The sequence below is a fragment of the Oncorhynchus tshawytscha genome, linkage group LG33, assembly GCF_018296145.1.
Source record: "Oncorhynchus tshawytscha isolate Ot180627B linkage group LG33, Otsh_v2.0, whole genome shotgun sequence".
Taxonomy (NCBI): Eukaryota; Metazoa; Chordata; class Actinopteri; order Salmoniformes; family Salmonidae; genus Oncorhynchus; species Oncorhynchus tshawytscha.
Genome location: NC_056461.1, coordinates 49,274,665 through 49,302,377, shown reverse-complemented (window position 1 = coordinate 49,302,377; position 27,713 = coordinate 49,274,665). Strand labels below are relative to the sequence as shown.

The window sequence follows — 27,713 nt, the reverse complement described above, 5'->3', positions numbered from 1 at the left end:
TTGTTTATTCCATGTGTAACTCTGTGTTGTTGTTTGTGTTGCACTGCTTTGCTTTATCTTGGCCAGGTCACAATTGTAAATGAGAACTTGTTCTCAACTGGCCTCCCTGGTTAAATAAAGGGTTAGGGTTATATATATACATACCTGGTTAAATAAAGGTGAAATAAATATGTTTAAACAAACACTGTGTTATTTCACCCAGGAGATATGGGATATCTAGATCCCTCTCTCTCTCCCCTGCCTCCCTCTTCACACCTATAGAGTCTGTTAATGTGTTTGTTAGGGATGAGGCCACACCCTCTCTGGGCCGAGCCTATAAACAGAGAGGCTTTATAAACACTGCTACTCTTCTCTCTCTCACACAATCACAGTCGAGGAGACCCAGGGCGGTTGCATGGAAATGGACAGCGAGATAGAAAGTGGTAGGAAGAGACGAGTCAACAGCAAAGATGATCTGATAGGTAAGATAATCCGCTAGGTTATAACTATTTTATGTCTCCCTCTTTATTATATTTTCTCTAACTCTATCTCGATGTTTCTTTCTCTCTCTTTAAATCACTCTTCTTTGCACTCTCACCCTCTCTTTTTTATCCCACCTACTTTTCTCTCCAGTCTCTCTCTCTCTTTCTCTCTCTCTCTCTCTCTCTCTCTCTCTCTCTCTCTCTCTCTCTCTCTCTCTCTCTCTCTCTCTCTCTCTCTCTCTCTCAGCTGATCTTTGCTCTATGGAAACTGCTGTGTTGTCAGGGAGTTGTAAAATAATAGGTTACTTAGGGCAAAACGTCTTTGTTAGTGGTAACAATTTGTACACTGACTCTCCACAACAGTACATTCTTACAGACATTTACTTACCTGTTACCTAGCTCAGGTACATGCTTCTTAACAGTTATAGTCGACCAAGGCAGCTCTAGCAGGGAAGAAATTTGAGAAACTGACTTGTTGGAAAGGTGGCATCCTATGACGGTGCCACATTGAAAGTCACTGAGCTCTTCAGTATGGGCCATTCTACTGCTAATGTTTGTCTATGGAGATTGCATGGCTGTGTGCTCTATTCTAGACACCTGTCAGCAACGGCTGAAATATCCAAATCCACTCATTTGAAAGGGTCTCTTTTGTATATATAGTGTATTACAGAGTGGGTCAGGGAGCGGTTGTATATATAGTGTATTACAGAGTGGGTCAGGGAGCGGTTGTATATATAGTGTATTACAGAGTGGGTCAGGGAGCGGTTGTATATATAGTGTATTACAGAGTGGGTCAGGGAGCGGTTGTATATATAGTGTATTACAGAGTGGGTCAGGGAGCGGTTGTATATATAGTGTATTACAGAGTGGGTCAGGGAGCGGTTGTATATATAGTGTATTACAGAGTGGGTCAGGGAGCGGTTGTATATATAGTGTATTACAGAGTGGGTCAGGGAGTGGTTGTATATATAGTGTATTACAGAGTGGGTCAGGGAGCGGTTGTATATATAGTGTATTACAGAGTGGGTCAGGGAGCGGTTGTATATATAGTGTATTACAGAGTGGGTCAGGGAGTGGTTGTATATATAGTGTATTACAGAGTGGGTTAGGGTGCGGTTGTATAAATAGTGTATTACAGAGTGGGTCAGGGAGCGGTTGTATATATAGTGTATTACAGAGTGGGTCAGGGAGCGGTTGTATATATAGTGTATTACAGAGTGGGTCAGGGAGCGGTTGTATATATAGTGTATTACAGAGTGGGTCAGGGAGCGGTTGTATATATAGTGTATTACAGAGTGGGTCAGGGAGTGGTTGTATATATAGTGTATTACAGAGTGGGTTAGGGTGCGGTTGTATAAATAGTGTATTACAGAGTGGGTCAGGGAGCGGTTGTATATATAGTGTATTACAGAGTGGGTCAGGGAGCGGTTGTATATATAGTGTATTACAGAGTGGGTCAGGGAGCGGTTGTATATATAGTGTATTACAGAGTGGGTCAGGGAGCGGTTGTATATATAGTGTATTACAGAGTGGGTCAGGGAGCGGTTGTATATATAGTGTATTACAGAGTGGGTCAGGGAGCGGTTGTATATATAGTGTATTACAGAGTGGGTCAGGGAGCGGTTGTATATATAGTGTATTACGGAGTGGGTCAGGGAGCGGCTGAAAATGTCAGTGAAGCCAGCTGGTCAGCACATGCTCTGAGTACGCAACCTGCTAATCCGCCCTGCGGCCAGAATGTTAACCTTTTATTAAGATCTTACTCATGTCGTCTATGGAGAGCGTGATCACACAGTCATCCAGAACAGCTGGTGCTCTCATGCATGGTTCAGTGTTGCTTGCCTCGAAGCGAGAACTGGGCATCTCACGACTGGGTTTCCCCTTAGTAATCCGTGATCGTTTTCGAGCCCTGCCACATCCGACGAACGTCTGAGCCGGCATAGTAGCATTCCATCTTAGTCCTGTATTGATTCTGCGCCTGTTTGATGGTTCGTCAGAGGGCGGGATTTCTTATAAACGTCCAGATGTCCCTCTCCTTGAAAGCAGCATCTCCAGCATTTCACTCAGTGCAGATGTTGCCTATAATCCATGGCTTCTGGTTGGGCTATGTACTGTACATACGGTCACTGTGGGTACGACATCTATGTAGTTACAAATGAAGCAGGTGACTGATGTGGTGTACTCCTCAATGCCATCGAATGAATCCCGAAACATATTCCAGTCTGTGCTAGCAAAACAGTCGTGAAGCGTAGCGTCTGTGTCATCTGACCACTTCTGTATTGAGTGAGTCACTGGTACTTCTCGTTTTGGGGTTTTGCTTGTAAGCAGGAATCAGGAGAATAGAGTCATGGTCAGATTTGCCAAATGGAGGTTGAGGGAGAGCTTTGTACGTGTCTCTGTGTGTGGAGTAAAGGTGTTCTAGAGTTTTGCCTCCTGTAGTTGCACATGTGTCATGCTGGTAGAAACAGATTTCATTTTCCCTGCATTAAAATCACCAGCCACTAGGAGCGCCACCTCTGGGTGGGCATTTTCTTGTTTGCTTACGGCCCTATGCAGCTCGTTGAGTGCCGTCTTAGTGCCAGCATCGGTCTGTGGTGGTAAATAGACAACTACGAAAAATATGGTCTACAGCTTATCATGAGGTATTCTACCTCAGGTGAGCAGAAACTCGAGACTTAGCTAGCTAGCTAAGCAAACAGCATGTGTCATTTAGCTTGCTTCATCGGAGATTAGGCTTTTGGAAAGAGCTTGACATCGACAAGTCCTCGTCCTGGTAAAGTTGTCAGTCAGACTACTGTCATCATCACTATAGATGACAAGCACATCAAACAATACTTTTATTTAGCCATCTAGCTAGTTTATCCCTTTAAAGTTAGCTTGTTAACTAGCCATCTAGCTAGTTTATCCCCTTAAAGTTAGCTTGTTAACTAGCCATCTAGCTAGTTTATCCCCTTAAAGTTAGCTTATTAACTAGCCATCTAGCTAGTTTATCCCCTTAAAGTTAGCTTGTTAACTAGCCATATTGACGTGATCTGTTATTAACTTGTTAACTAGCCATATTGACGTGATCTGTTATTAACTTGTTAACTAGCCATGTTGACGTGATCTGTTGTTAACTTGCTAACTAGCCATATTGACGTGATCTGTTATTAGCTTGTTAACTAGCCATGTTGACGTGATCATGTTATTAGCTTGTTAACGAGCCATATTGCGTGATCTGTTATTAGCTTGTTAACTAGCCATATTCGGATCTGTTATTAACTTGTTAACTAGCCATGTTGACGTGATCAGTTATTAGCTTGTTAACTAGCCATGTTGATGTGATCTGTTATTAGCTTGTTAACTAGCCATGTTGCAAACAGATCTGTTATTTAGCTTGTTAACGAGCCATATTAGGATCTGTTGAAAGAGCTTGTTAGCTAGCCATATTGACCTGATCTGTTATTAGCTTGTTAACTAGCCATGTTGATGTGATCAAACAATGTTTTAGCTTGTTAACTAGCCATGTTTATCTGTTATTAGCTTGTTAACTAGCCATCTATTAGTTTATCCCTTTATTAGCTTGTTAACTAGCCATGTCTGATGTTATCTGTTATTAGCTTGTTAACTAGCCATCTTGAGTTTATCTGTTATTAGCTTGTTAACTAGCCATGTTGATGTGATCTGTTATTAACTTGTTAACTAGCCATATTGACGTGATCTGTTATTAACTTGTTAACTAGCCATATTGACGTGATCTGTTATTAACTTGTTAACTAGCCATGTTGACGTGATCTGTTGTTAACTTGCTAACTAGCCATATTGACGTGATCTGTTATTAGCTTGTTAACTAGCCATATTGACGTGATCTGTTATTAGCTTGTTAACTAGCCATGTTGATGTGATCTGTTATTAGCTTGTTAACTAGCCATGTTGACGTGAGCTGTTATTAGCTTGTTAACTAGCCATGTTGACGTGATCTGTTATTAGCTTGTTAACTAGCCATGTTGATGTGATCTGTTATTAGCTTGTTAACTAGCCATGTTGATGTGATCTGTTATTAGCTTGTTAACGAGCCATATTGACGTGAGCTGTTATTAGCTTGTTAGCTAGCCATGTTGATGTGATCTGTTATTACCTAGCTAGCCAATTTGACATAGTCCATCAATCAATGTAGCCTATCATGTTAATCAATGTAGCCTAACAATGTTAAAAAGGGGATAATGTTAGCTAACTTCGCTAGCTGTGTTGGTTAGAGAAAAACAACAACTCAACTCAACAGTTCTACTTACCACTATATTTAGTCAACTGTACAACGTTTCTACAGGTAGCTTGCAAAGTAAACACACAGACATGATCCAGTGTTTCCTTTTACTTAGATGTTGTATTTCCTGTCTGCTATGTAGTGGTGTTTACCTACATGGTCATTATTATTCAATATTGAAGACATGCTCCAGGACTTTGGTCACTATTTGTTTTAATCCTTCCACTTTGGGCTGAATGTGTCAATGTGTAGTTCATACATGAATAACTTATGTGCAGAATTACTGTTTTACCTCAATTAACCACAAAATCCATAGTTTGAAAGTGACTGTTTTTAGGAAGTTGTGCAGATCCACTTCCCCTACATATGATGTATGCAATTTCAACTCGTTTTGAGTCTAGAGTGCTACTTTCAGAACTACCCCCCCACCCCCCACAAAAAATATACAAATCTTATGGAGAATCTCTTTAACCTGAGCTTTTTAAAACACAAGCACCACTATCCTGTACCATGTGGTGTCGGCTAAGGTAGGTAATAGAGCTATCACTTGAGTTAACTACTGAAGTGTTAGGTATCAGGAAGGCCCCATTATTACACTTATCTATCTCTAATGATTAGGCTACTTAGTAGACTGCAGGTACAGTAAATACCCAGTCAACGGAGGGAGATAAAAATGCTACCTAAAGGCTATGTGTATAATAGCGACACTACACAATGCTTTCAGCCCGTAAGGCTTTAAACATTCCCAGCTCATTGTTCCCTGATAACGTTAGGTGAGTGCATGTGAACCTAATGCAGTCATAGTGATATAAGTGTATTCCACAGGTAGATAGTGTGACCATGTGTTTTTCCCAGGTTATTTCAACAGCTAACAGGTCTGACAGGCTTGTGTTTTTATGTATTACAAGTAGAGTTGAGGATAGACTCTGATGAGGATTTTTAGGTCGGGTGGATTTTTTTTGTCATGCAGTTCAGCCAGAAAGTGTCTCTCCAGGAACAGGGTTCAGTGAAAACCCTTCTCCAGGATCAAACTTAACCCAGGAGGTTTAACCCTAACAGGGTTGGAGAACCTTAACCCTAACCCTAACCTTAACCATAACCCGAACCCAGGGGTAGAACCCTAACCTACAGGAACCTTAACCATAAGTTAAAACCCTAACCTTAACCCTAACCTTAACCCTGATCCCTAACAGGGTTAACCCTAAGATGTAAACCTTAACTCCAGGAACAGAGTTGGAGTTAAAACCTAACCAGGAAGTTTGTCCCTAATCCCTAAGTTAAAACCCAGGAGGTTTAACTCCAATCAGGGTTAGCATTAAAACCCTAAGGTTTAACTATAATCAGGGTTAACCTTAAAACCCTAAGGTTTAACCCTAACCATAAACCTAAACTTAACCCTAACCTTAACCCTAACCTTAACCTTTACCTAAACCATTTTACATTTCCTATACATTATTACCATGTTCATGGACAGCCACTGTCCTTGTCTAGCCACTTGATTCTAGTTAGTTACCACTCCGTCGGGAGAGTTAAAACCTACAGGAGGTTTATCTCTCCAGGATCAGGGTTAGCATTAAAACCTACAGGAGGTTTATCTCTCCAGGATCAGGGTTAGAGTTAAAACCTACAGGAGGTTTATCTCTCCAGGATCAGGGTTAGAGTTAAAACCTACAGGAGGTTTATCTCTCCAGGATCAGGGTCTAGTCAATCATCCTAATCAGTAATGTAGGTCTATTATTACATGATTATATTATATATCTATTATTATATATATCTATTATTATCCTCATGTGTTGGAATGATGAATACATTGTTTAGTTCCAACCCTTTGTTAGGTTTAATTTAGTTCCAACCCTTTGTTAGGTTTAATTTAGTTCTAACCCTTTGTTAGGTTTAATTTAGTTCCAACCCTTTGTTAGGTTTCATTTAGTTCCAACCCTTTGTTAGGTTTCATTTAGTTCCAACCCTTTGTTAGGTTTAATTTAGTTCCAACCCTTTGTTAGGTTTAATTTAGTTCCAACCCTTTGTTAGGTTTAATTTAGTTCCAACCCTTTGTTAGGTTTAATTTAGTTCCAACCCTTTGTTAGGTTTAATTTAGTTCCAACCCTTTGTTAGGTTTAATTTAGTTCCAACCCTTTGTTAGGTTTAATTTAGTTCTAACCCTTTGTTAGGTTTCATTTAGTTCCAACCCTTTGTTAGGTTTCATTTAGTTCCAACCCTTTGTTAGGTTTCATTTAGTTCCAACCCTTTGTTAGGTTTAATTTAGTTCCAACACTTTGTTAGGTTTAATTTAGTTCTAACCCTTTGTTAGGTTTAATTTAGTTCTAACCCTTTGTTAGGTTTAATTTAGTTCCAACCCTTTGTTAGGTTTAATTTAGTTCTAACCCTTTGTTAGGTTTACAGTGTGAATTTTTACCACAGATGCTGCATACAACACATCATATTAGACTATGTGAAACTGAAATTATGTTTTTATAAATTAATTAAAAATGACAAGTTGAAATGTCTTGAGTCAATCAAGTATTCAACCCCTTTGTTATGGCAAGTTCAGGAGAAAAATTGTGCTTAACGAGTCACATAATAATTTGCATGGACTCACTCTGTGTGCAATAATAATGTTTAAGATGATTTTCAATGACTACCTCATCTCTGTACCCCACATATACAATTATCTGTAAGGTCCCTCAGTCACGCAGTGAATTTCAACCACAAAGACCAGGGAGGTTTTCCAATGCTTTGCAAAGAAGGTCACCTGTTGGTAGATGGGAAGTTATTTTTTTATTTAACCAGGCATGTCATTTAAGAACAAATTCTTATTTACAATGACGGCCTACTGTGCACTGCCCTATGGGACTCCCAATCACAGGCCAGATGTGATACAGCCTGGATTCAAACCAGGGACTGTAGTGATGCCTCTTGCACTGAGATGCAGTGCCTTAGACCGCTGTGCCACTCAGGTGCACACTTTGGATGGTGTATCAATACACCCAGTCACTATAAAGATACAGGCGTCCTTCCTAACTCAGTTGCTGGAGAGGAAGGAAACTGCTCAGGGATTTCACCATGAGGCCAATGGTGACTTTAAAACATTTATAGAGTTTAATGTCTGTGATAGGAGAAAACTGAGGATGGATCAACAACACTGTAGTTACTCCACAATACTAACCTAAATGACAGAGTGAAAAGAAGGAATCCTGTACAGAATAAATATATTCCAAAACATGCATCCTGTTTGCAACAAGTCACTAAAGTGAAACTGCTAAAAATGTGGCAAAGAAATTAACCTTATGTCCTGAATACAAAGTGTTATGTTTAGGGCAAATCCAACACAACATATTACTGAGTACCACTCTCCATATTTTCAAGCATTGTGGTGGCTGCATCATGTTATGGGTATGCTTGTCATCAACAAGGACTAGGGAGTTTTTTAGGATAAAATAAATGTAATGGAGCTAAGCATAGGCAAAACCCTGGAGGAACACCTGGTTCAGTCTGCTTTCCACCAGACACTGGGAGATGAATTCACCTTTCAGCAGGACAATAACCTAAAACACAAGGCCAAATATACACTGGAGTTACTTACCAAGACGACACTGCATTTTCCTGAGTGGCCTAGTTACAGATTTGACTTAAATCGGCATTAAAATCTATGGCAAGACTTGAAAATGGCTGTCTAGCAATGATCAACAACCAATTAGACAGAGCTTGAAGTATTGTACAATATTGTACAGGTGTGTAAAGCTCTTAGAGACTGACCCAGAAAGACTCACAGCTCTTAGAGACTGACCCAGAAAGACTCACAGCTGTAATTGCTGCCAAAGGTGATTCTAACATGTATTGACTCAAGGGGTGTGAATATTTATGTAAATTAGATATTTCTATATTTAATTTTCAATAAATGTGCAAACATTTCCAAAAAACGTTTTCACTTTATCATTATGGGGTATTGTGACATCATTATGGGGTATTGTGACATCATTATGGGGTATTGTGACATCATTATGGGGTATTGTGACATCATTATGGGGTATTGTGACGTCATTATGGGGTATTGTGACGTCATTATGGGGTATTGTGACGTCATTATGGGGTATTGTGACGTCATTATGGGGTATTGTGTGTAGATGGGGTGAGAGAAAATAATATTTTCAATCCATTTTGAATTCAGCCTGTAACACAACAAAATGTGGACTAAGTTCAAGGGGTATGAATAACTTTGTGAAGGCTCTGTATTACGAGAGAGCGGACAGGACAGATCATGGTGGGCCTCTCTGTCTCTATAGTGTTTCTCCCCTTGTGGCTCAGTTAATAGAGCATGGCACTTTCAATGCCAGGGTTGTGGGTTCAATTTCCACAGAGGACCAAATATGTATGCACTCACTACTGTAGATTACTGTAGGTCTCTCTATATATGATCTAAATGAAAGAAAAGGGCTTATATAGTGTTCTATATTATATGATAATTGTGTCATATGGTTCAGCGGAACGGCAGTAAAACGCTTGAGCCTGAAATAGACTAACTACCACTGTAAAAAAGAAGAGTCTTTACCAATAACGAACGTCAATGTAGAAGAAAAGTTAGAAAGTTGATGGGAAATTTGAGCTTCTGTTTTCCATTGGGGGAAGTGAAACACTTTTACACAATACAGGCCTACCCACTGGACTTCTGTACGGTGATCAAACACTTCCTCTGGCTGAAGTGACATTTAGCAAAACAGAGCTATCAGTAATAAGGAAAATAGCCCAGAACCATTCATTCAGATTGACTATCATCTGTGTGGGGAAAAAAACAAGGTTTTATCGGTAGGCACTGTAATTCAATAGACTAATTTAAAAGATACAGACTGATTAAGCAAGCTATGTTATTAACCGTTGTCAACACACACTATGAATAGCATAACTACACAGTAATCGACTAACGTTAATGTTGACATTGTGTATGTGACACACAGACTGGGCTTGTTTTAGGAGACGATTTCCTCTGATTTTCTCAGATAGTATATTTCCATGAGCTCAAACCATTACAGATGCCGTATCTTAATTTGAGCCAGTTTCACAAAGCAGAAAAATAACCCATCAGCATTATGTGGATTATAATTGATGGAATTTTTTAGTAGGGGTTGATACATTTTTTTATTAGGGCAAATCTAGTCTTTCCTTTTAAATGGGAAATTATCAACTTTAGAAACCTTTTTAAACCTTGAATACAATTCCTTCAACAACAGGATGATCAAATGAAGATCCTACATCTGTAGGGAACCCAGGCTGAGATGAGTCATCCCAACTGTGACAACACGTGGAATTTATTTATCTTTCATCTAGAGGGAGAGAGCACATGACGCTTTGTTGCATAACACAACCTTTGTGTGTCTCTCTCTCTCAGGGCTATACAGGAAATATGAAAGGCAGACCCCTCCCTCCACTAATGTCTGTATCACCAGATAGCATTATGGTATGCTACTTCATAAAACCCCTCCCTCTGCTAATGTCTTCATCACCAGATAGCATTATGCTATGCTACTTCATAAAACCCCTCCCTCCACTAATGTCTGTATCACCAGATAGCATTATGGTATGCTACTTCATAAAACCCCTCCCTCTGCTAATGTCTTCATCACCAGATAGCATTATGCTATGCTACTTCATAAAACCCCTCCCTCTGCTAATGTCTTCATCACCAGATAGCATTATGCTATGCTACTTCATAAAACCCTCCCTCTGCTAATGTCTTCATCACCAGATAGCATTATGCTATGCTACTTCATAAAACCCCTCCCTCTGCTAATGTCTTCATCACCAGATAGCATTATGGTATGCTACTTCATAAAACCCCCTCCCTCTGCTAATGTCTTCATCACCAGATAGCATTATGGTATGCTACTTCATAAAACCCCTCCCTCTGCTAATGTCTTCATAACCAGATAGCATTATGCTATGCTACTTCATAAAACCCCCCTCCACTAATGTCTTCATCACCAGATAGCATTAATGCTACTTCATAAAACCCCTCCCTCCACTAATGTCTTTATCACCAGATAGCATTATGCTATGCTACTTCATAAAACCCCTCCCTCTGCTAATGTCTTCATCACCAGATAGCATTATGCTATGCTACTTCATAAAACCCCCTCCCTCCACTAATGTCTTTATCACCAGATAGCATTATGGTATGCTACTTCATAAAACCCCTCCCTCTGCTAATGTCTTTATCACCAGATAGCATTATGCTATGCTACTTCATAAAACCCCTCCCTCTGCTAATGTCTTTATCACCAGATAGCATTATGCTATGCTACTTCATAAAACCCCTCCCTCCGCTAATGTCTTCATCACCAGATAGCATTATGCTATGCTACTTCATAACCCCCCTCTGCTAATGCCTTTATCACCAGATAGCATTATGCTATGCTACTTCATAAAACCCCTCCCTCTGCTAATGTCTTCATCACCAGATAGCATTATGCTATGCTACTTCATAAAACCCCCCCTCTGCTAATATCTTCATCACCAGATAGCATTATGCTATGCTACTTCATAAAACCCTCCCTCTGCTAATGTCTTCATCACCAGATAGCATTATGCTATGCTACTTCATAAAACCCCTCCCTCCACTAATGTCTTTATCACCAGATAGCATTATGCTATGCTACTTCATAAAACCCCTCCCTCTGCTAATGTCTTCATCACCAGATAGCATTATGCTATGCTACTTCATAAAACCCCTCCCTCCACTAATGTCTTTATCACCAGATAGCATTATGGTATGCTACTTCATAAAACCCCTCCCTCTGCTAATGTCTTCATCACCAGATAGCATTATGCTATGCTACTTCATAAAACCCCTCCCTCTGCTAATGTCTTCATCACCAGATAGCATTATGCTATGCTACTTCATAAAACCCCTCCCTCTGCTAATGTCTTCATCACCAGATAGCATTATGCTATGCTACTTCATAAAACCCCTCCCTCTGCTAATGTCTTTATCACCAGATAGCATTATGATGTTACTTCAGAAGTAAACAGACCTGTGTGTGATCAAATCAAATGTATTTGTAAAGCCCTTCTTTCATCAGTTGTGCTGTACAGAAACCCAGCCTAAAACCCCAAACAGCAAGCAATGCAGGTGTAGAAGCACGGTGGCTGGGAAAAACTCCCTAGAAAGGCCAGAACCTAGGAAGAAACCAGGCTATGAGGGGTGGTCAGTAGAAGCACGGTGTGATCACTGCCATCCTGGACTAGAAGATATAACAAATATTTGTTTTGTCTGATGTGTGTAATGAGGAGCATCCAGATGCTGCACTTGATGATCCATTTATGAAATAGTTTCTACCAGTTATTGATCAACATGCACCTGTTAAGAAACTGACTGTTAGAACTGTTAGGGCTCCGTGGATTGATGAGGAAATGAAGAACTGTATGGTTGAAAGAGATGAGGCAAAAGGAGTGGCTAATAACTGACTGGCTGACTTACTGGAAATTGACAGATTATGTCACTAAACTCAACAAAAAGAAGAATAAACTGTATTATGAAGCCAAGATGAATTATATAAAGAATGGTGAAAAAAAAACTTTGTAGTACTTTAAATGAAATTATGTCCAGAAAGACAAATTCATCACAAAACCATTTGATGTTTCCAAATATTTGGCAAATTGGGCAAACTTAGGCAAGAAATGCCAACGACGAACAGTGAGTTATCAAATTCACACATTTAAAAAATAATAATAATAATATTAATGAAAGAAAAGCATTTTAAGTTATAATTTGGTAAAGTAAGTGTGGAAGAGGTGGAAAAATGGTCGATCAATAATGACAGACAGACCTGGCATTGAAAACTTAGATGGAAAGCTACTGAGGATGGTAGCTGACTCTCTGGCCACTCCTATCTGTCATATCTCTAATCTGAGCCTAGAGGAAAGTTTTTGTCCTCCGGCCTGGAGGCAAACCAAAGTCATTCCGCTACCCAAGAGTGGTAAAACGGCTTTTACTGGTTCTAACAGCAGACCAATCAGCTTGATGCCAGCTCTTAACAAACTGTTAGAAATAATGGTGTTTGACCAAAAAGAATTATATTTCTCTGGAAACAAATTAACAACATTCTTTCCAGCATGCTTAAAGAGAAGGCCATTCAACATGTACTGGACTGACACAAATGACTGGTGATTGGTTGAAAGAAATTGATAATAAAAAGATTGTGGGAGCTGTACTGTTAGATTTTAGTGCAGCCTTTGATATTATTGACCATAACCTGTTGTTGAGAAAATGTATGTTTTATGGCTTTTCAACCTCATATCATGGATTCAGTGCTAAACTCGGCAAAAAGCGAAACGTCCCTTTTTCAGGACCCTGTCTTTCAAAGATCATTCGTAAAAATCCCAAAACTTCACAGATCTTCATTGCATCGGGTTAAAATACTGTTTCCCATTCTTGTTCAATGAACCATAAACAATTAATGAACATGCACCTGTGGAACGGTCGTTAAGACACTAACAGCTTACAGACGGTAGGCAATTAAGGTCACAGTTATGAAAACTTAGGACACTAAAGAGGCCTTTCTACTGACTCTGAAAAACACCAAAAGAAAGATGCCCAGGGTCCCTGCTCATCACAAACCCACCATCGCAGGACCAGAAAGGACTGGCAAAAAGTGCTCTTCACTGACGAGTCGTGGTTTTCTCTCACTAGGGGTGATGGTCGGACTCGCGTTTATCGTTGAAGGAATGAGCGTTACACCGAGGCCTGTACTCTAGAGTGGGATCGATTTGGAGGTGGATGGTCCGTCATGGTCTGGGGCGGTGTGTCACAGCATCATCGGACTGAGCTTGTTGTCATTGCAGGCAATATCAATGCTGTGGGTTACAGGGAAGACATCCTCCTCCCTCATGTAGTACCCTTCCTGCAGGCTCATCCTGACATGACCCTCCAGCATGACAATGCCACCAGCCATACTGCTCGTTCTGTGCATGATTTCCTGCAAGACAGGAATGTCAGTGTTCTGCCATGGCCAGCGAAGAGCCTGGAGCTCAATCCAATTGAGCATGTCTGGGACCTGTTGGATCAGAGGGTGAGGGCTAGGGCCATTCCCCCCAGAAATGTCCAGGAACTTGCAGGTGCCTTGGTGGAAGAGTGGGGTAACATCTCACAGCAAGAACTGGGAAATCTGGTGCAGTCCATGAGGAGGAGATGCACTGCAGTACTTAATGCAGCTGGTGGCCACACCAGATACTGACTGTTACTTTTGATTTGGACCCCCCCCCCCCTTTGTTCAGGGACACATTATTCCATTTTCTGTTAGTCACATGTCTGTGGAACTTGTTCAGTTTATGTCCCAGTTGTTGAATCTTCTTATGTTCATACAAATGTTTACACATGTTAAGTTTGCTGAAACAAATGCAGTTGACATTGAGAGGACATTTCTTTTTTTCCTTATATATATATATATATAATAGAACAAGAGAGTTTTATTTAATGGAAGCCTCTCTAATGTCAAGCATGTAGGATGTGGTGTACTGCAGGGCAGCCCACTAGGCCCTCTAGTCTTTTCTATTTTTACCAATGACCTGAATCTGGTAATGGTATGGCTGTTGAATAGGTTGAGGAGACTAAATTACTTGTCGTTACCTTAGATTGTAAACTGTCATGATCAAAACATATAGATTCAATGGTGGTAAAGATGGGGAGAGGTCTGTCTGTAATAAAGAGATGCTCTGCTTTTTTGACACCACACTCCAAAAAGCAATTTCTGCAGGCTCTAGTTTTATCTTATCTTATTGTCCAGTCATGTGGTCGAGTGCTGCAACAAAAGACCTAGTTGAGTTTAGCCAAAAACAGAGCGGCACGTCTTGCCTTAATCAGAGGACTGATATCAATGTTATGAATACCAGTCTCTCTTGGCTAAGAGTTGAGGAGAGAGTGACTGAATCACTTCTTATTTTTATAAGAAACTTTAATGTAACGGCTCTCGTTTGTCGAATGAAGAGTGGACCAAGGTGCAGCGTGGACAGTGTTCATGATTTTAATATTCAAAAACACTCAAACAAAATAACAAACGTGAAAAGGAAAGCGCACAGTTCTGTCAGGCACAGACACTGAACAGAAAACAAGATTCCACAAAACCCAAAAGGAAAATGACAACTTATATATGATCCCCAATCAGAGACAATCATAGACCGCTGCCTCTGATTGGGAACCACACTCGGCCAAAAACTAAGAAATAGAAAACATTAACTTTCCCACCCGAGTCACACCCTGACCTAACCAAACATAGAGAATCTCTAAGGTCAGGGCGTGACAATTAATGTGTTGAAAATTCCAAATTGTTTGCCGAGTCAACTTACACACATATCTGACACACACTTAACCCACCAGACATGCCACCAGGGGTCTTTTCACTGTCCCCAGAACAAATTCAAGAAAGGGTACAGAATTATAGAGACGTTATTGCATGGAACTCCCTTCCATCTCAGATTGCTCAAATGAACAGCAAACCTGCTTTCAAAAAACAACAACAAAAAAACAAGATATAAAAAAACAGATATAGCAACATCTTACTGCACAATGGTGTGGGACACAGATCTTCCTTCATTAGGTTGCTAATCTATGGATTTCACATGACTGGGAATACAGATATGCATCTGTTGGTCACAGATACCTTTAATAAAGAGGTAGGGGTGTGGATCAGAACACCAGTCAGTATCTGGTGAGACCACCATTTGCCTCATGCAGCACGACACATTTCCTTCACATAGAATCAATCAGGCTGCCTCTGATTGGCTGCCTCTGATTGTTAGATGTGGCCTGGGGAATGTTGTTCCATTATTCAATGACTGTGTGAAGTTGCTGGATATTGCCTGGAACTGGAACACGCTGTTGTACACGTCGATCGAGAGCATCCCAAACAGGCTCAATGGGTGACATGTCTGGTGAGTACTGTATGCAGGCCATGGAGGAACTGGGACATTTTCATCTTTCAGGAAATATGAACGATCCTTGCGACATGAGGCCATGCATTATCATGCAGAAACATGAGATGATGGATGAATGGCATGACAATGGGCCTCGGGATCTCGTCACGGTATCTCTGTGCATTCAAATTATCAGCGATAAAATGCAATTGTGTTCATTGTCCGTAGTTTATACCTTCCCATACCATAACCCCACCGCCACCATGGGGCTCTCTGTTCACAACGTTGACATCAGCAAACCGCTCGCCCACACTACATCATACATGCTGTCACACAACGCCATACACGTAGTCTACAGTTGAGAGGCCGGTTGGACGTACTGCAAAATTCTCTAAAGCAACGTTGGAGGTGGCTTATGGTAGAGAAATGAACTCTGGTGTACATTCCTGCAGTCAGCATGCCAGTTGCATGCTCCCTCAAAAAAAGGACATCTGTAGCATTGTGTTGTGTGACAAAAATGCACATGTTTCAGTGGCCTTTTATTGTCCCCAGCACAAGGTGCACCTGTGTAAGGATCATGCTGTTTAATCAGCTTCTTGATATGCCACACCTCTCAGGTGGATGGATTATCTTGGTAAATGGAAAAATACTCCCTAATAGGGAGGTAAACACATTTCTGCACAACATTTGAGAGCAATAAGCTTTTTTTGTGCTAATGGAACATTTCTGGGATCTTTTATTTCAGCTCAGGAAACATGAGACCAACACTTTAATTGTTGCATTGATCATTTTCTTCAGAGTAGATTGTACAATACACTGTACAGCTCACTGTAGTAAAGGGATCAGTGATTTCTACATTTATATATTTCCTTCCTCCTTACCATGACAGGAGTCTATATAGACAAGAAGTGACTCCCATCCAAACTCTGGTTTTCTTAAACTTGCCATTTCCAACAAATGCTAATAACATGTAATTTCTCTCTCTATTTCTCTCTCTATTTCTCTCTCTCTCTACCTCTCTCCCTGTCTACCTCTCTCTCTCTCTCTCTCTCTCTCTCTCTCAGCTGATGTTGGTTCAGGGAGCCTAGGTTGCTGTGGCTGGCTCATTGTGATCCTCTCTGGACTGTTCGTCTTCTCCCTGTTCCCCTTCACCATCTGGTTCTGTATAAAGGTGAGTAAGACACAATGTCCATAGAATGAATAGAACGGTCAAACAGTCAAAGCTGTACTGTAAAATGTTGTATCACTGGCAGTAATTGGCCAGTAAGTTACCGTAATTTATTTTACAGTAAGTTACTGTAATCCATTTTGCTGTACCAAAAATTGTACTATAACTACATACCTACAGAACTACAGAACTACATACCTACAGAACTACAGAACTCCATACCTACAGAACTACATACCTACAGAACTACATGCCTACAGAACTACATACCTACAGAACTACATACCTACAGAACTACAGAACTACATACCTACAGAACTACATACCTACAGAACTACATACCTACAGAACTACAGAACTACATACCTACAGAACTACATACCTACAGAACTACAGAACTACATACCTACAGAACTACATACCTACAGAACTACATACCTACAGAACTACATACCTACAGAACTACAGAACTACATACCTACAGAACTACATACCTACAGAACTACATACCTACAGAACTACAGAACTACATACCTACAGAACTACATACCTACAGAACTACATACCTACAGAACTACATACCTACAGAACTACATACCTACAGAACTACATACCTACAGAACTACATACCTACAGAACTACATACCTACAGAACTACAGAACTACATACCTACAGAACTACATACCTACAGAAATACATACCTACAGAACTACATACCTACAGAACTACAGAACTACAGAACTACATACCTACAGAAATACATACCTACAGAAATACATACCTACAGAACTACATACCTATAGAACTACAGAACTACAGAACTACATACCTACAGAACTACAGATACCTCTAACTAAAATCTACCAAGATATGTTCTATATTTAACTTTTTGTGTTGTACGTGTGTGTGTGTGTGTGTGTGTGTGTTGTAGATAGTTCAGGAGTATGAACGTGCTGTCATCTTCAGGCTGGGCCGTATTACAGACCGGAAGGCTAAGGGACCAGGTAAAAGACCAGTCACTGTGTGTGTGTGTGTCTGTGTGTGTGTCTGTGTGCGCATGCATATTCAATCTACATTGATGAAAATAAATAAACTCTCTCTCTTCCAGGTATCTTTTTCGTGCTGCCATGCACAGACTCCTTCGTGAAAGTGGACCTGAGAACCGTGTCATTTGACATTCCTCCACAGGAGGTAGGACCTATACTAACCAGGATGGACACCCATTAAATAAACTGTCTTTTAAATCAGGAGGTAGGACCTATACTAACCAGGATGGACACCCATTAAATAAACTGTCATTTAAATCAGGAGGTAGGACCTATACTAACCAGGATGGACACCCATTAAATAAACTGTCTTTTAAATCAGGAGGTAGGACCTATACTAACCAGGATGGACACCCATTAAATAAACTGTCTTTTAAATCAGGAGGTAGGACCTATACTAACCAGGATGGACACCCATTAAATAAACTGTCATTTAAATCAGGAGGTAGGACCTAAACTAACCAGAATGGACACCCATTAAATAAACTGTCATTTAAATCAGGAGGTAGGACCTATACTAACCAGGATGGACACCCATTAAATAAACTGTCATTTAAATCAGGAGGTAGGACCTAAACTAACCAGAATGGACACCCATTAAATAAACTGTCATTTAAATCAAGAGGTAGGACCTAAACTAACCAGGATGGACACCCATTAAATAAACTGTCATATACATCTTATAATGTACAGTACCAGTCAAAGGTTTGGAGACGCCTACTCATTCAAGGGTTGTTCTTTCATTTTGACTATTTTTTACATTGCAGAATAATAGTGAAGACATCAAAACTATAAGATAACACATATGGAATCATGTAGTAGCCAAAAAAATATGTTATTTTTGAGATTCTTCAAAGTCGTCATCCTTTGCCTTGTTCACAGCTTTGCACAATCTTGGCATTCTCTCAACCAGATTCGTGAGGCAGTTACCTGGAATGCATTTCAATTAACAGGTGTGTCTTGTTAAAAGTTCATTTGTGGAATTTCTTTTCACCTTAATGCATTTGAGCCAATCAGTTGTGTTGTGACAAGGTAGGGGGGTATACAGAAGATAGACCTATTTGGTAAAATACCAAGTCCATATTATGGCAAGAACAACTCAAATAAGCAAAGAGAAACAGCAGTCCATCATTACTTTAAGACATGAAGGTAAAGTCATTCAAAAACATTTCAAGAACTTTTAAATTTTCTTCAAGTGCAGTCGCAAAAACTATCAAGCGCTATGATGAAACTGGCTCTCATGAGGACCGTCACAGGAAAGGAAGACCCAGAGTTACCTCTGCTGCAGAGGATAAGTTCATTAGAGTTAACTGTCTCTCATGAGGACCGCCACAGGAAAGGAAGACCAGAGTTACCTCTGCTGCAGAGGATAAGTTCATTAGAGGTAACTGTCTCTCATGAGGACCGTCACAGGAAAGGAAGACCCAGAGTTACCTCTGCTGCAGAGGATAAGTTCATTAGAGTTACCTGTCTCTCATGAGGACCACCACAGGAAAGGAAGACCCAGAGTTACCTCTGCTGCAGAGGATAAGTTCAGTAGAGTTAACTGTCTCTCATGAGGACCGTCACAGGAAAGGAAGACCCAGAGTTACCTCTGCTGCAGAGGATAAGTTCATTAGAGTTAACTGTCTCTCATGAGGACCGTCACAGGAAAGGAAGACCCAGAGTTTCCTCTGCTGCAGAGGATAAGTTCATTAGAGTTAACTGTCTCTCATGAGGACCGTCACAGGAAAGGAAGACCCAGAGTTTCCTCTGCTGCAGAGGATAAGTTCATTAGAGTTACCAGCCTCAGAAATTGCAGCCACATCTCAACATCAACTGTTCAGAGGTCGAATTGCTGCAAAGAAACCATTTCAAGAACTTTGTAAGTTTCTTCAAGTGCAGTCACAAAAACCATCAAGCTCTATGATGAAACTGGCTCTCATGAGGACTGCCACAGACTCAGAAATTGCAGCCTAACTAAATGCTTCACAGAGTTCAAGTAACAGACACATCTCAACATCAACTGTTCAGATTAAACTGCGTGAATCAGGCCTTCATGGTCAAATTGCTGCAAAGAAACCACTACTAAAGGACACCAATAATAAGAGACTTGCTTGGGTCAAGAAACACAAGCAATTGACATTAGAGCAGAGGAAATCTGTCGGCTACCCTGCCGTTCACCTACTCTGCGTCTCATCGGTTGGCACATCGGTTGGCATCAGAAATCTCAAATTTGGACTCATCAGGCCAAAGGACAGATTTCCTTTGCTCTAATGTCAATTGCTTGTGGGGTTAGAGCGGGGGACTAGCAACCGGAAGGTTGCAAGTTCAAACCCCGAGCTGACAAATCTGTTGTTCTGCCCCTGAACAGGCAGTTAACCCACTGTTCCTAGGCCGTCATTGAAAATAAGAATTTGTTCTTAACTGACTTGCCTAGTTAAGTAAGGTAAAATACATTTGGTTGTTTTTCAACAGGACCCAACACACCTCCAGGCTGTGTGAGGGCTATTTGTCCAAGAAGGACAAACTGGCCTCCACAGTTTATTTATTTCACCTTTATTTTACCCCTTTTTCGTGGTATCCAATTGTTGTAGTAGCTACTATCTTGTAGGTTGAAAGTCATGCGTCCTCCGATACACAACCCAACCAAGACATGAGACAAGGACATCCCTACCGATCAAGCCCTCCCTAACCCGGACTACGCTAGGCCAATTGTGCGTCGCCCCACAGACCTCCCGGGCACGGAGTCTGATGGCACAGCTGGTGCTGCAGTACAGCGCCCTTAACCACTGCGCCAGGCTGGAGGCCTATTTCACCTTTATTTTACCAGGTAGGCTAGTTGAGAACAAGTTCTCATTTACAACTGTGACCTGGCCAAGCAAAGCAGTTCGACACAAACAACAACACAGAGTTACACATGGAATAAACAAACACACAATCAATAATACAGTAGAAAAATCTATATACAGCATGTGGAAATGGGCGAATAAGGCAATAAATAGGCCATGGTGGCAAAGTAATTACAATATAGCAATTAAACACTGGAATGGTAGATGTGCAGAAGATGAATGTGCAAAGCAGAGATACTGGGATGGAAATGAGAAAGATCAATAAATAAATACCAGTATGGGGATGAGGTAGTTGGATGGGCTATTTACAGATGAGCTGTGTACAGGTGCAATGATCTGTGAGCTGCTCTGACAGTTGGTGCTTAAAGCTAGTGAGGGAGGTAAGAGGCTCCAGCTTTAGTGATTTTTGCAGTTCGTTCCAGTCATTAGCAGCAGAGAACTGGAAGGAGAGGTGGCCGGTGAGATATATCTGCTGGAGAGCGTGCTACGGGTGGATGCTGCTATGGTGACCAGTGAGCTGAGATAAGGCGGGGCTTTACCTAGCAGAGACTTGTAGATAACCTGGAGCCAGTGGGTTTGGCGACGAGTATGAAGCGAGAGCCAGCCAACGAGAGTGTACAGGTCACAGTGGTGGGTAGTATATGGGGCTTTGGTGACACAACGGATGGCACGGTGAAAGACTGCATCCAAGTTGTTGAGTAGAGTGTTGGAGGCTATTTTGTAACCTCACTAGGGTATGTGGTACGCTAGCGTCCCACCTCGTCAACAGCCAGTGAAACTGCATGGTGCCAAATTCAAAACAACAGAAATCCCATGATTAAAATTCCTCAAAAATACAAGTATTTTACACCATTTTAAAGATACACTTGTTGTAAATCACAGTGTCCGATTTAAAAAAGGCTTTACGACGAAAGCATACCAAACGATTATGTTAGGTCAGATCCAAGTCACAGAAAAACACATCCATTTTTCCAGCAAAAGAGAGGAGTCACAAAAAGCAGAAATAGAGATAAAATGAATCACTAACCTTTGATGATCTTCATCAGATGACACTCATAGGACTTCATGTTACACAATACATGTATGTTTTGTTCGGTAAAGTTCATATTTATATCCAAAAATCTCAGTTTACATTGGCGCGTTATGTTCAGTAGTTCCAAAACATGCTGTGATTTTGCAGAGAGCCACATCAATTTACAGAAATACTAATAATAAACATTGCTAAAAAATACAACTGTTATGCATGGAATTTTAGATAAACTTCTCCTTAGTGCAACCGCTTTGTCAGATTTCAAAAAAGCTTTACCGAAAAAAAAGAAAACCATGCAATAATCTGAGTACGGCGCTCAGACAACAAAACAAGCCATACAGATATCTGCCATGTTGTGGAGTCAACAGAAGCCAGAAATAGCATTATAAATATTCACTTACCTTTGATGATCTACATCAGAATGCACTCCCAGGAATCCCTGTTCCACAATACATTTTTGATTTGTTCGATAAAGTCCATAATTTATGTCCAAATACCTTCTTTTTGTTCGTGCGTTTAGCACACAATCCAAACTCGCGAGGCACGGACAAGTCCAGGCGAAAGTTCAGACGAAAAGTCATATTACAGTTCGTAGAAACATGTCAAACGAAGTATAGAATCAATCTTTAGGATGTTTTTATTATAAATCTTCAATAATGTTCCAACCGGAGAATTCTTTTGTCTGTAGAAATGCAATGGAACGCAAGCTAACTCTCACGTGAGCGCGCGTGATCAGCTCATGCCACTTTGGCAGACCTCTGACTCATTCAGCTCCCATTCCCCCTCCTTCACCTCCTTCACAGTAGAAGCATCAAACAAGGTTCTAAAGACTGTTGACATCTAGTGGAAGCCGTAGGAAGTGCAATATGACCTCATAGACGCTGTATATTCGATAGGCAATGACTTGAAAAACTACAAACCTCAGATTTCCCACTTCCTGGTTGGATTTTTTCTCAGGTTTTTGCCTGCCATATGAGTTATGTTATACTCACAGACATCATTCAAACAGTTTTAGAAACTCCAGAGTGTTTTCTATCCAAATATACTAATTAGATGCATATTCTAGTTTTTATGGCTGAGTAGCAGGCAGTTTAATTTGGGCACACTTTTCATCCAAAATTCCAAATGCTGCCCCCTACCCTAGTGAAGTTAAATGACATTGTCGAGGATCGGTGGGAAGGTCCGTTTTATGAGGGTATGTTTGGCAGCATGAGTGAAGGATGCTTTGTTTTGCGAAATAGGAAGCCGATTCAAAATTTAATTTTGGATTGGAGATGATTAATGTGCATCTGGAAGGAGAGTTTACAGTCTAACCAGACACCTAGGTATTGTAGTTGTCCTTATATTCTAAGTCAGAACCTTCCAGAGTAGTGATGCCAGTCGGGAGGGCGGGTGAGGGCAGTGATTGGTTGAATAGCATGCATTTAGTTTTACTAGCATTTAAGAGCAGTTGGAGACTACGGCAGGAGAGTTATATGGCATTGAAGCTCATCTGGAGGTTAGTTAACACAGTGTCCAAAGAAGGGCCAGAGGTATACAGAATGGTGTCGTCTGCGTAGAGGTGGATCAAAGAATCACCAGCAGCAAGAGCGACATCATTGATGTATACAGAGAAGAGAGTCGACCCGAGAATTGAACCTTGTGGCACCCCCATAGAGACTGCCAGAGTTCCGGAAAACAGGCCCTCTGATTTTACATACTGAAGTAGTTGATGAACCAGGCGAGGCAATCATTTGAGAAACCAAGGCAGTTGAGTCTGCCAATAAGAATGTTGTGATTGACAATCACCTGACCTCAACCCATTGAGAGGGTTTGGGATGAGTTGGACCGCAGAGTGAAAGATAAGCAGCCACCGAGTGCTCAGCATATGTGTGAACTCCTTCAAGACTGTTGGAAAAGCATTCCAGGTGAAGCTGGTTGAGAGAATGCCAAGCATGTGCAAAGCTGTCATCAAGGCAAAGGGTGGCTACTTTGAAGAATCTAAAATATATAATATGTTTAACACTTTTTTGGTTACTACATGATTCCGTATGTGTTATTTCATAGTTTTGATGTCTTCACTATTATTCTACAATGTAGAAAATAGTACAAATAAAGAAAAACCCTGGAATGAGTAGGTGTTCTTAAACTTTGACTGATACTGCATATCTTATCTTTATATAATAACATTCTTCAGTCTTGATGTAAACAAAATCATTGAGGTCTTTCCCTCTCCTCTCTCTTTCTATCTCTCTCTCTCTCTGTGGGTGTTTGTGTGTTGTAGATCCTGACTAAGGACTCTGTGACCGTGTGTGTTGATGGGGTGGTGTACTTCCGGGTGAGTGACCCCATCTCCTCGGTGGCCAACGTGTCCAACGCAGACTTCTCCACCCGTCTCCTGGCCCAGACCACCCTGAGAAACGTCCTGGGAACCAAGAACCTGGCAGAGCTGTTATCAGACCGCGAGGGCATCTCACACAGTATGCAGGTAGTACAGAACCCTAGAAACCTAAAAACCAGGGCCGGCTCCAGGCATAAGTGACATAAGTGGTCGCTTAGGACCCACTGCCACAAGGGGGCCCCGACCCCTCAAAAATATGTTTATAAAAAATGTTTTTGTCAACTCAGTCGGGGTCTCAACTCCCACATTTGTTTGTGCATCAGCAGTTTTTCTTGTTATGTCAGGCATTCAATTACCTGACAATTAGCCATGTTGATTTTTCTATTGGTAGTTAGTCTAGCCATGCTATTTAAACTTGTAGTAATCATCAATAAGCATGCAGGGCATGTGCCCAGGTACCCTGACTTCCAGCTCCATGGCAAAACGTGTAGAATTGCTGGAAATTAACTTAAAAAACAGCAACATTTCTCTCCGCCATGAACCAAATCTCGCTTAGGCCCCCGTACCTAGAACCTACCACTGTAGAACCCCAAGAACCAAGAACCTGGCTGAGGTCCTGTCTGACTATGATGTAAAGCAAGAACCTGGCTGAGGTCCTGTCTGACTATGAGGTGAACCAGGAACCTGACTGAGGTCCTGTCTGACTATGAGGTGAACCACGAACCTGGCTGAGGTCCTGTCTGACTATGAGGTGAACCAAGAACCTGGCTGAGGTCCTGTCTGACTATGAGGTGAACCACGAACCTGACTGGGGTCCTGTCTGACTATGAGGTGAACCGGGAACCTGACTGAGGTCCTGTCTGACTGAAGTGTAGAAAGTCAAAGTTGCAGGTCCATTATTATATCCTGAGAGATCAACTTGGCATATATAACAAGACCATTAGAAATGACAGACGTGCTCATTTTACTAACTTGATCACTATTAATCAGAATAATTAGACAGTGCTCTTCTCAACCATTGATGGCCTGATAAATCCTGCCCCCCCTCGCAAACCTATGTGAACATCTAAACATGATGAGTTCGACGCATATTTCAGAGATAAGATAAGCAACGTTAGGCTGGGTATCAGTGAAGTAAGACCTGATGAGAAGTTTGATGGTATGTGCCTTAGCCGACAACGCAAAGCCACTGTGGATTTATTTACCCTGACTGAGGGCCCCGTACCTAGAACCTACCACTGTAGAACCCTAGAACCAAGAACCTGGCTGACACAGACATGGTCAGGAAAGTGATATCACAACTTACGCCTTCTCCCTGCCTTCTCCATCCTATCCCCACCATCTTCTTCAAAACAGTTTTTAATTAATTTAATTTCTGAAGAAGTGCAAACTATTATTAATCACTGACTTTTCCCACGGCACTAAAAACTGTTACGATGAAACCCCATCTGGGAAAATGTCATCAAGATTCTTCATCTGTTACGATGAAACCCCATCTGGGAAAATGTCATCAAGATTCTTCATCTATTACAATGAAACCCCATCTGGGAAAATGTCATCAAGATTCTTCATCTATTACAATGAAACCCCATCTGGGAAAATGTCATCAAGATTCTTCATCTATTACGATGAATCCCCATCTGGGAAAATGTCATCAAGATTCTTCACCTATTACGATGAAACCCCATGTGGGAAAATGTCATCAAGATTCTTCATCTATTACGATGAATCCCCATCTGGGAAAATGTCATCAAGATTCTTCATCTATTACGAAGAAACCCCATCTGGGAAAATGTCATCAAGATTCTTCATCTATTAGGACATTTCTGACAATCTCCATCCTTTCATTCTTAAGCAAAAAATTCTGGAGAAATTGGTCTTCAAAACAGCTTCTTTAAAAAAAAATTTAAGTGCCAACTTTATTTATTAAAAAGAAATCCAATCTAGTTTTGGTGCTGCACACAGCAATGAGACAGCCTTAGTTAAAGTGGTACATGATCTTCGAGCCGACACTTGTCCTTAAGTGCTGCGTTCAACACTGTTGACCATGATGTCCTTCTGGACAGACTGGAGAGGTGGGTTGGCCATGATGTCCTTCTGGACAGACTGGAGAGGTGGGTTGGCCATGATGTCCTTCTGGACAGACTGGAGAGGTGGGTTGGCCATGATGTCCTTCTGGACAGACTGGAGAGGTGGGTTGGCCATGATGTCCTTCTGGACAGACTGGAGAGGTGGGTTGGCCATGATGTCCTTCTGGACAGACTGGAGAGGTGCGTTGGCCATGATGTCCTTCTGGACAGACTGGAGAGGTGGGTTGGCCATGATGTCCTTCTGGACAGACTGGAGAGGTGGGTTGGCCATGATGTCCTTCTGGACAGACTGGAGAGGTGGGTTGGCCATGATGTCCTTCTGGACAGACTGGAGAGGTGGGTTGGCCATGATGTCCTTCTGGACAGACTGGAGAGGTGGGTTGGCCATGATGTCCTTCTGGACAGACGGGAGAGGTGGGTTGGCCATAATGTCCTTCTGGACAGACTGGAGAGGTGGGTTGGCCATGATGTCCTTCTGGACAGACTGGAGAGGTGGGTTGGCCATGATGTCCTTCTGGACAGACTGGAGAGGTGGGTTGGCCATGATGTCCTTCTGGAAAGACTGGAGAGGTGCGTTGGCCATGATGTCCTTCTGGACAGACTGGAGAGGTGGGTTGGCCATGATGTCCTTCTGGACAGACTGGAGAGGTGGGTTGGCCATGACGTCCTTCTGGACAGACTGGAGAGGTGCGTTGGCCATGATGTCCTTCTGGACAGACTGGAGAGGTGCGTTGGCCTATGATGTCCTTCTGGACAGACTGGAGAGGTGGGTTGGCCTCTCCATTTAACCGGTTGAGAGTTTTTTGTCACCCTTGATGAACATAATTTCCTGTAATATTCTGTTCCCCTCCTATAGTCCAGTCTGGATGAGGTGGAATAGGGCTCTGTCATAACGTGTTGCTGTAATATCCTGTCTTCCTATAGGCCAGTCTGGATGAGGCTACTGACCCGTGGGGTATCAAGGTGGAGCGTGTGGAGATCAAGGATGTGAAGCTGCCCCACCAGCTGCAGAGAGCCATGGCTGCAGAGGCAGAGGCCACCCGGGAGGCCAGGGCGAAGGTGGGCACACACTCACACACTCACACACACCCACACAGTTGTCTCCCTCTGTAGGTTTGTTCCAATCCACTTCTTTGTCTCCCTCTTTAGGTGATAGCAGCGGAGGGGGAGATGAACGCCTCTCGGGCCCTGAAGGAGGCGTCTCTAGTGATCGCTGAGTCTCCATCAGGCCTCCAGCTGAGATACCTCCAGACCCTCACCACCATCGCTGCGGAGAAGAACTCCACCATCATCTTCCCTCTGCCCATGGACGTCATCAGTCACTTCATGAAGAAGTGATGTCATCAACACTCGCCACCCACCACTCCTGTCAATCATTCAATCAGTTGATTTAGTTGATTCAGGTGATTTGAATGAAGAAGAAAAAAGTTTAATTTATTTTCTGTGAGGATTGTTTCAGATTTCAGGATTAGATGGGAATGAAACACAACCCAATAACCTTTTAGGGAATGTATATCTGCGTGGTCAAGACCTTCATTTGTCTGTTATGGTGGAAATTGAAAACCATTTAAATGTCTTTCTAGTATGTTAAAAAATATAAAAAAATATGTTTGAATTACAC

At 41.6% G+C, this 27,713-nt stretch overlaps 1 protein-coding gene across 1 annotated transcript; it reads left to right on the top strand.

Annotated features, from left to right (window-relative positions):
* The first annotated feature begins 325 nt into the window (after positions 1–325).
* On the top strand, positions 326–27,710 carry stoml3b (stomatin (EPB72)-like 3b). The gene is made up of 7 exons (XM_042311390.1): positions 326–461; positions 16,671–16,777; positions 17,707–17,779; positions 17,884–17,966; positions 23,946–24,149; positions 27,017–27,151; positions 27,242–27,710. Exons 1-7 carry the CDS (start codon positions 395–397, stop codon positions 27,428–27,430), a joined length of 858 nt encoding a protein of 285 aa, XP_042167324.1. The 5' UTR covers positions 326–394; the 3' UTR covers positions 27,431–27,710.
* Positions 27,711–27,713: the final 3 nt, after the last annotated feature.

What these genes read in the sequence shown, in the direction of transcription:
- stoml3b (XM_042311390.1), top strand. Translation starts at nt 395, where the DNA reads ATGGAAATGGACAGCGAGATAGAAAGTGGTAGGAAGAGACGAGTCAAC. An exon ending in CCATCTGGTTCTGTATAAAG is followed by an intron (nt 16,778 to 17,706) that starts GTGAGTAAGACA and finishes TGTGTGTTGTAG; the next exon opens with ATAGTTCAGGAGTATGAACG. An exon ending in TTGACATTCCTCCACAGGAG is followed by an intron (nt 17,967 to 23,945) that starts GTAGGACCTATA and finishes TGTGTGTTGTAG; the next exon opens with ATCCTGACTAAGGACTCTGT.